The 9,641-nt window shown below is 36.8% G+C and overlaps 1 protein-coding gene across 1 annotated transcript in view; it reads left to right on the top strand.

Annotated features, from left to right (window-relative positions):
* SPATA5L1 (spermatogenesis associated 5-like 1) overlaps window positions 1-7,799 on the top strand; it is a gene marked incomplete at its 5' end in the record, with an annotated part of 8,352 nt that extends 553 nt beyond the window's left edge. Inside the window, 8 exons of the mRNA XM_009886176.1 lie at window positions 6-344; window positions 1,425-1,610; window positions 2,954-3,112; window positions 4,215-4,424; window positions 4,843-5,070; window positions 5,951-6,085; window positions 6,786-6,911; window positions 7,587-7,799. Of these exons, the coding sequence (XP_009884478.1) occupies window positions 6-344; window positions 1,425-1,610; window positions 2,954-3,112; window positions 4,215-4,424; window positions 4,843-5,070; window positions 5,951-6,085; window positions 6,786-6,911; window positions 7,587-7,739 (1,536 nt within the window). The remainder of the gene's footprint in view (window positions 1-5; window positions 345-1,424; window positions 1,611-2,953; window positions 3,113-4,214; window positions 4,425-4,842; window positions 5,071-5,950; window positions 6,086-6,785; window positions 6,912-7,586) is intronic.
* Window positions 7,800-9,641: the final 1,842 nt, after the last annotated feature.

Below are 9,641 nucleotides of genomic sequence, written 5' to 3'. Positions count from 1 at the left end.
TAAAGGCAGTAGCAAAAGAAGTGGGTGCATATCTGCTTTGCATCAGTGGCCCAGCTCTCTATGGTTCAAGGCCAGGAGAAACTGAAGAGAATTTGCGAAGGGTCTTTGAAAAGGGAAGGGAAATGTCACATGAAGGCCCAACCATTCTCTTCATTGATGAAGTTGACTCTTTATGCGCAAAGCGAGGAAATTCAAACAATGCTCCTGAAGATCGTATTGTTGCTCAGTTGCTAACGCTACTGGATGGTGTAGGTAGTGGGGGTAAGATGGTCATTATGGCAGCAACAAACAGGCCTGATGCCTTAGACCCTGCACTGAGAAGACCTGGCAGATTTGACAGAGAGGTAAGCAAACCCTGTTATTCATACACTGTCTTTTTTTGGTCATTTTTAAGGTGCAGCAGGGGGTAGTTAACAAAGTCATTTTATTTTTTTTAATGTCTACTAGTCATGTTTCATAGTGTGATTTTACAGGCTTGAGATGTGTCCTGTTTCTTTAGTTTGCTGTGTCTTGGGTAAGGTAGGGAGCATGTTTTACTGAGGAAACTGAGAGCTCCAAATACTTGAAAGTGGACAAGGAGAGTATTTATGCTTCTTTATCATAAAGACGTGTACCTGTTCTTGACAGTTTTCTTTTGCTTATAGATGCTTAGCATTACAGGCTTAGATTTTCCTCATTTAAATCCTAGCGTGAAGATTTATGCATCTCTCCTTAAAAGTTTATTGTGACAAAGAACTGGTAACCTGTTGTGTCAAAAATTCTATTCAGATTTCAATAACAAGGGCTAGGTCTAATCTGGAAGACTGCTTTTAGCCTAATGGTCAAAAGAAGAAAGAACACATACAGTTATGCAATACACAATGCTTTTACTTATATTGTTTATTTTGCTGGCTAAACACACTCCTGGGTCATCCAGTTTAGTCAAGTCCTTTAAGCTTTCACAACTATAATTTTCATTATTTTCCAGGATTTATAGATTGTTGAGATATATTTATATGGCGGTATTCTACCAGGTTTTTAATAATGTGTGAACGTTTATCTAATTGATTTTTTTTTTCCTTTTGGACAAATCTAATTCAGTCCTTGTGATGCAAAGAAATTATTATTTCAGTGTTATATCTTATGTTGAAACTACCTTCAAATACGGCTTGATGGACAGTAGCTGATAGTGTTTTAGGAACAACTGTTTATACAAACACTGTTCGCTTGGAAAGTAAGGGTAAATGAAGGGTATTTTAAATAGTTGTCATTTGTATAGTGCTAGTAATAAGTTTCTTGTGAAATTCTTTAGTTGCTGTATAAGTATGTATAAATCTTCAGTGAGCAGTATAAAGCAGAGACATAGTTGCTTGCCTAGGTCTATAAAATAAAAGGAACACAGCAAAATATCTACTGAAAATTTTTGTTTGTTATATTTGGTTTAGGTTATTATTGGGACACCAACACTTACACAAAGAAGATCCATCCTGCAGTTGCTTACATCTAGTATGCCAATTTCTACAGACGTTGATTTGGTTAAACTGGCAGAAATGACAACTGGGTATGTTGGAGCTGACCTTACAGCACTCTGCAGAGAAGCAGCCATGCAGGCTGTGTTCCACAGCTCTTTGGTATGGTTGCAAATCAGTCAAGAAGATTGTCATTTATATATGTACCAACCTTTCCTAATTAATACTCAGTTTACTTGAAAAGCTCACCAAGTTGAAGAACTTGCAAATTAAAATACTGAAAAACACCAAGTGTGTTATAAACATTAATACACCATTTCGCTAGTCCTTTCAGTTCTCACCTGAAAAGACTGTTTTCTCCTTTTTGGGTGAAAAGCTTTGCCAAAAGTTTTTATCCTCATCCTTATCATTTTAGTATTGTGCAAAGCAGAGATTTCAGTCTTTTTTGGCAAACTAAACTATAGTGTTCACCAAAGCTCTCTTTTGAAGCTATCAGTGATTTAGAATTCTACTTCTTAACAATAACTGCAAATGAAAGTTCAGGTTGACACATAAATATATAACTGCTAGTGATAATAGCTATTATCATTTGGGTTGTATGGCTGGATATAACATTGTTGTAGACACAAGGTATACAACTGCCCAGTGTGCAGAAACTTAACTTCGTAGCCATTCTCTAATTCCATATCGATAATATTTATTTCTTAATGTTCTTTCTATCTATTTTGACTTTTACAAGAATTGTAAAATATGTTTGCTGTGGGTTTTCATCTGGAATGGCTGAATGCAAATTTAAAGTCGTATTGGCAAAATGTTGAGAGTCAGAACATCTACAGAGAATGGTAGAACCCCCTGTCTTCACTCAGGGGTAGAAAAAAGAGAGCATCATATTTCTAGAACTTCCATCTCCTCCAGATACCTTGCAAATATTGAAAATAATAAACAAAATAATTTGAAACTGGTATCCCAGTAAGAAATAGATGGAAAATTGAAAATAATAAGTAGATAGCCTGTTTACCTTGAGAACTGTATGCGCCTTTGTAAAATACACCTTAGTTCTGTTACTGCATCTGTAGTTTAATAATGGTATTTTCTAGCCTATTTGAGATAAAGTGCCTTACTTTCTCTAGTATGTGGTGGAAATGTTAGAATATTTGTATTCAAGAGATTCTAGGATTTGGAGTGTAGTAACCCTGAAATTAGCAACTATTTGATTTAGCAGATCACTGTGTAATGGAGCTATAATTTAGAGGAAAACAGCAGTTTTCTCTAAAACACTATTTTTTGTTAAAATGTGGTTTTGTTCTGTAAAAACTTGCGATTAACGAGAATATATTCTGCTTTGCATTACCTCTGTGTGTCTGCAGTGCTTAAGCTTGTTAGGGCAGAAATTTGCTTCTTTATTGGCTGCATTTGGCCTTTTATGAAGTGTTTTGCATACTAATGCAGCGTTATAAGTTATTATGTAAAAATATTCTTAATATGCTTTATCTGGCTTTCTCCAGGATTCAACTGAAATGGTGATTAGCATGGCAGATTTCCAAGAAGCTTTAAAAAAAATTCAACCATCCTCTTTTCGAAGTGCAGTTGGACTAACAGAGTGTAAACCTGTTACTTGGGAGCAAATTGGTGGCCTTGAAGATGTGAAATTAAAGTTAAAACAGGTAATGTACAAAACAAATTTAGATAAACAGCTAGTTTCTAATAACCATGTTGTCCAAGGCGTTCTGTAGGCTACATTATGGAAATGAATTTTCTTGCAAATTACCTGATTATAAATTATATTTTAAACTTTTTTTTTATACTGCATTAAGTTACAATGTTTGTAAATTAGAAATCTTTCAGTCACAAGATATTGCCACCAAGCATAATATCATGAGAAAATAAGCATGTTTTTTAGCAGCTGAAAAACACTTTAACTTGTAGCCAGGTTTTTCCATTCCTAAAGTTTTAGCCAGAGATGTCTCCTGTGTATCATCTCTCAAGGACTGCCTTTCGTTCTGTTTGGGACAGAGAGGAAACTTTAAGAAGGGCATTATATGATGGAAGACCAAATTAGTATTCTCTGATCACAGAATCACAGAATTTTCAGAGTTGGAAGGGACCTGTAGAGATCGTCTAGTCCAACTCCCCTGCTAAAGCAGGATTGCCTAGAGCACGTTACTCAGGACTGCATCCAGGCGGCTCTTGAAAATCTCCAGAGAAGGGGACTCCACAACCTCCCTGGGCAGCCTGTGCCACTGCTCTGTCACCTGAACTGTAAAGAAGTTTTTCTGTGTGGGGGAATGGAACTTCCTATGTTCCAACTTGCACCCATTGCCCCTCGTCCTGTCACTGGGAACCACCGAGAAGAGTCTGGCTCCATCCTCCTTCAACCCACCCTTTAGATATTTGTAAGCAATAATAAGGTCTCCCCTCAGCCTTCTTTTCTCCAGGCTAAAGAGTCCCAGCTCTCTCAGCCTTTCTTCATAAGGGAGATGCTCCAGTCCCTCGGTCATCTTGGTTGCCCTTCGCTGGACTCTCTCCAGCAGTTCCCTGTCCCTCTTGAACTGGGGAGCCCAAAACTGGACACAGTATTCCAGTTGTGGCCTCACCAGTGCCGAGTAGAGGGGGAGAATGACCTCCCTCGACCTACTGGCCACGCTCTTGATTTCAAATTAATGTTTGTACTAAGGAGAGGAAATAATGTGCTCAGCAACTTTATTGATTGCCTATGAACTCTAGTTTCATTACTAAGAATTTCATCCCTTTTTTCTGTATTGACAGAGTATTGAGTGGCCTATGAAATTTCCTCAGGCATTTGCTAGGATGGGCCTGTCTCATCCAAAGGGTATTCTTCTCTATGGGCCATCAGGGTGTGCCAAAACCACACTGGTGAAGGCTGTGGCCACAAGTTGTCACTGTTCCTTTCTCTCTGTAAGTGGCGCTGACCTTTTCTCACCTTACGTTGGTGATTCAGAGAAGATTTTGTCTCAGGTACAGTTTTCAATTTATGTAATGTCTATAGTTTATTTTTGGTTGATTTTTGTCAAGTATTAGCTAGGCCTAAATTTTATTAATGAAAAGATGGGAGTTAAAGCTCTCATCTGATTATTAAATAAAATGGCTTACAGATTCACATTTGTATCAGCTGAGAATCTAGCCCTAAAATTGTACCAGTTTTAAACTTTGAAAGTATTTCTACCATTTTGTTTTCAGTTCATTTAAGAATTTAAATAAGCAGCAGAATTTGCCTATAGTAAATGTAAGCCAGAACAGCTCTTGTGAGTCTTTATGAACATATCTTTCAAATTAAGTAAGTAAAATACAGAGGATATGTAAGTAGGTGTTTTCACCTTATCTGATAGAATGTATGTATTAACATTTTATTTCATTAATTAAAAAAAAAAAAAAGGTTTTTCGCCAAGCAAGAGCAAATACCCCAGCAATAATATTCCTAGATGAGATTGATTCTATCTTGGGATCTCGGTCACACTGCAAAACTGGCCATGGTGTCTCAGAGCGGGTTCTTTCTGTTCTTCTCAATGAGTTGGATGGTATTGGGCTGAAAGTCACAGAAAGAAGAGGAAGCAAACTACAGCTTGAAGGTCAATGTCAAGAACAAAATTATGAGGAAAGAAAGGTATTTATATTCCCTTTTCTAAATAAGAAGAATGATAAATGCTGTCCATTTTTTCAAATATTTTAGTTGTTGGCATTCACACTATTTAAACTTAAAATCCTCAAGCTTGAAAATATGCAAGATGCTCTTCTACTCTGTCATAATTTCTAGTTTTTAGAAAATACCATACGTAGGCTGCTAACTGTTTTTACATACATTGTTGCTCAATGAGACTTGGTTTGTTTGACCAAAATACCCACACAGGCTAATGAGCATTACTAGTTGGTGTTCATCTTCTGTCACAAAAATCCTCTTGCTTGACATTAAGGTAATTTTTTAGACTAATTGTGCTATTTTTACTATTATACAGGTTCCTTCCTGAACTTACTTCTTATAAGCATTTCCCCTACTTCATTTGCAGTGCTTTCTCATACATATTTTATACAAAACTGGTACAGTTATGATCAGTTACTTATTTAAACAAAAAGTTTGCAGCTGGACTTTACAGTGAATTATTCACAACATTTAACATTAAGCTTTTCTGTATTTCAATTTCTGTCTTCATATACTGATGCTCTTTGGGGGAACACTGAAGTAAACAGTTTCAGAATTGTAGGATACTGAATTTTTGCATATAAAAGGTCTTTGTTAAAATCTGGCCAATGAAAAATCTGTATTTATCATCAAGGCAGATACTAACTATATTTCTTCATTGTCATCTAATCTGGCCTGCAACAAGGCATTTTTTACCTCAAAAAAATTATTAATATTGAAAGGAAAAGAATTACATATTATATATCGTCTTTTTGCCCTTCCCCTTTTCTCATTAATAGTTAACTAATATCTTTATATAATATCTAAACCGTGTTGCACAAATTTGTTTATATCGTCTCTTACTCAGCTAGAGTTTCAGGAAACTTTGAACAAAGATTTCATGGTAGTTGCTGCAACAAATAGACCGGATATGTTGGATGATGCTTTATTGCGTCCCGGAAGGTTAGACAAGATGATCTATGTTCCACCTCCAGATCTGAAGGTGAGGTATTACAAATCCATACGTGGCTTTAAGTGAAGAGATATTAATTGTGAGCATACTTTACTTTAAAAACAAAGGGGGCATGTTCCTATAATATATTTAACAATTGATGGATTATTTGCTGATGATCAGTCACCAAACTCAGGGTACAATGAAGGAGTTTAAAAAGGAATAATTACATTTGTAATTTAAACACCAGTAACATATTAACTGGTGTATGTAGTTACACTATTTCATATAGAAAACAGATAATAGAAAAATCTGGAATCATTCTGTATTTACCAAAGCAAGCTGCAGTTTAGTCAACTTGTTACAGTACTACCTGTCTTTGCTTCAAGTCATTCTTGTGCCTTGTTCCCAAGGGTAGTGTGGCTACTTGTCCTGAGCTTCCTAACAAAAAAAAAAAAAAAAAAAAGTTGACCTGAAGCAGGCCAAATATGGACTATTCAGTCTAAAATAGTGTGTTTTCATGAAGAAATGAGTAACTGTGAATACCAGACTTTAACATATGAGATAATACTTACTCTTGTGGTTATCTCCATTAATAGCATTTTATTCACTCTTCTGCCAAAAAGATGTAGTTTTGGTTTTGGTACTATTCTGGATTTTCCTTAGTTGTAATTTCAGATATTGTACTGCTTTGGAGAGGGATTAATTATTGGTTTGTTTGTTTTCTTATATAATATGTGCCAATATACAGGGAAGGCTTTCAATTTTGAAAATCTGCACAGAAAAAATTCCATTAGAGACTGATGTGTCATTACAAGATGTGGCAGCCCTAACAGACCTCTTCTCTGGAGCTGATATTGAAAATCTGTGCAAGGAGGTAAGAAATATTCATGGTTCATCTGTGAAATAAACTTTAAATAAAACCTTTCAATGAAAAAACAGAGCTAACTCATAGAAGTTACTGAGCCATCTGTAGTACAGATTCTTTCACAGATTGTAATGAAAATATAAGGAGAATGACTAAAGCAGAAGAACTGAACAGGGTTGATTATTCAAATAATAAAAAAAACCAAATAAGAATAAAGGCTTTCCATGATAATTTACTAGAAGTTAAGGAACTGTACTACCCTTTGTTTCACATGGCCGTTCCCTATCCAAGCTCATCTAGATGAATTGCATTCTGTGTATTGCAAGCAACTGCAGCATTTTTAGCTGAAATTAGCATGTACTGTCAAGACTGGAGAGAAAAATCTGTAAGTATTTGAGATAAGTTACGTAAAAAGAGAGAAGACTAGGAAGAAAACCCAAAAATATAAGTGATCAAGGGCATGTTGTCTAATGCAGACAAAAAAGCAAATGACAAAGTTATAGTCATCTTATTTTTTTGTTTATCTACTGTTAAATAACCATGAATTACACAATGCTGTTTTCAGATCCTTTACCTAAAATTTGGTTTCATGTAAAATATTTTAGAATACTTACAATAATTTCTTTGCAACTTAAAACATGATAAGCACTTCAAATTAGTGTTTTTTTTCTTTTTGTTTTAAAGGCTACTTTGTTGGCATTGCAAGAGAATGGACTTGAAGCAACTGCTGTAAAACACGAGCATTTTGTAAAATCATTGAGGACTGTAAAACCATCCTTAAACATAAAAGACTTGGAATTTTATGAAAAATTTTATAATCAAGAATTAGCCTCTTGAATCAAAAAGGAGTGATATGGCATAGGTATTTTTAAATATATTGCAAAGACTTTGCAATGGCTTACATCTTTCCTGCTTTTTAATACTGTACTTACTGTACTTTTCTATGTATATGAAATATAGTAAAATTTCACTTGTGAAAAAAAAACAACTGTTATTTCACTAATAGAGAATAAATTAAAGTCTTGTTTGTTTTGGCTAAGTTTCCTCCATCTGATGAAACAAGTAATTGAGCTACTTGGATAAAGCACTGTGGAACAGCTTAGTGTTACTGTAGATTTCCTAGTTTTCAGTACAAACACAGGTGTAATAAGAATATTTAAATTAAAGTGTGTTGTGAAGTCTCCAAAGGACAGCAAATATTTAAAAAATATAAAAGCTTTCAGAATATTAAATACAAGGAAGCATTCCCATACTATGTAAAACATAAGGTGTTTTATATGTGCGTATCTACAAGCTTGCTTTCTTACAAGTGGATTCCAAAAATATAGTGGCAGTGAAAAGGTGGTCAGTGCTTAATACCTCGTTGTTAAGTTTGGGAGTCTGGGTTTTTTGGAATAATTTTAGATCAGTTACTGCTTACTGTACAAACATTTGGATTGAGTAAGCAGATACTAAGTAAGCCTGTAACCAAACAATTCAAACTATAATAATTTCTTCTTTAGAGAAGGGAGTTTGCTCTATAACAGTTTCTGCAGAATTCTTTGTCAATATATTTTTGTAGGTTGTCTTCTAAAATGCACGGGAAATTGTTATATGCAAGTGTGCATTTTAACTTATCAGGATAGGAAATTTTTAATTCTTTTCTCCTTTTCCCCATGAAAATGCTTGTGAACGAATACTCCACTGTCAAATAGTTTCTTATTTCAGCTGAGGTTTGTAAGTTATAAACACGTTAAATATTTTTTTGTCTCACAACAGGGACACTGGGGACTGTCATTGCAGTGAGGTTTACAGTGAGATGGATCACGAAAGGAAGTTCCAAGGCAGTTAGTGACTGTGGAGGGCACAGGCAAGTAGTAGAGGCTGTTGTAACTTAGGAAGGGATTCAGGTATAAATGACTGTCCTACAGCTTGGTGGCTTTGATCACTATTTCCTAAGGAGGGACCGTCCTGCTGCTTTATTGCTGGCAACAATTAGGCCAGTGCCACTGAATTTCCCAAACACCCAAAGGTTTCTCAGCAGCAGTGCTGGAGATAAAAGTATGAAAACCTTCAAGATAACTGTGTTTCACTTTGCAGTATTTGAGAGTGCTACTGTAGAATTGCCAGACCTGAAAGGTGGTAGGACAGCAAAATGCTGTCAGCTGCTTTGTTTCAAAGATGCTGCTGCTTAACTTCCCTACTTGCTCCGTAGAAGGACCAACAGAGCTAATTGTGCCCTGTCCTGTCCCCTCCTTGCAGCAGGGAGCCAGAAGAGCATGCAGCACAGGCAACCTCTCCTTCCTCTTACTGCTTGCCAATGGGAGAACTGGATTTACAGGAGGGGTCTGCTGGTACCATGCACCTCCAGACAGCCCCTGTAGAAGTTCCTTTGCCGACAGGGGTACTGGGGAGTGACAGGAGCTGTGTAACACTGTAGGGTGGTGGGAGCCTTGGCCAGGGTTAAGCTTTTGTTGCAACAAAAGGGGATGGAGTGAAATTGGGCCCTGGTTCTGGTCACTACGCACTTTGCCAAGCTCTGAGAAGAGGCAGGCCTTTGCCTGGATATGCTGCTCTTCGGGCAACTCCTGGAGAATGGGACAAACAAGAAGACAAAGGAGAAATGGAGAAGGGAGGTTTCCGTGATACAGTAACGGGGAGGGAAGGAGTTGCGGGAAGAGCGCGCACTGCATCCGGGAGCGGGGCTCAGCCGAGCGCTCCTCCGCCTGCCCGCCGGGGGGCGCCCTCCTCCCCGCGCCC

The sequence above is a fragment of the Charadrius vociferus genome, unplaced genomic scaffold, assembly GCF_000708025.1.
Source record: "Charadrius vociferus isolate BGI_N301 unplaced genomic scaffold, ASM70802v2 scaffold365, whole genome shotgun sequence".
Classification (NCBI taxonomy): Eukaryota; Metazoa; Chordata; class Aves; order Charadriiformes; family Charadriidae; genus Charadrius; species Charadrius vociferus.
The sequence above is the reverse complement of the archived record's forward strand: the minus strand, read 5'-3'. Positions and strand labels throughout refer to the sequence as shown.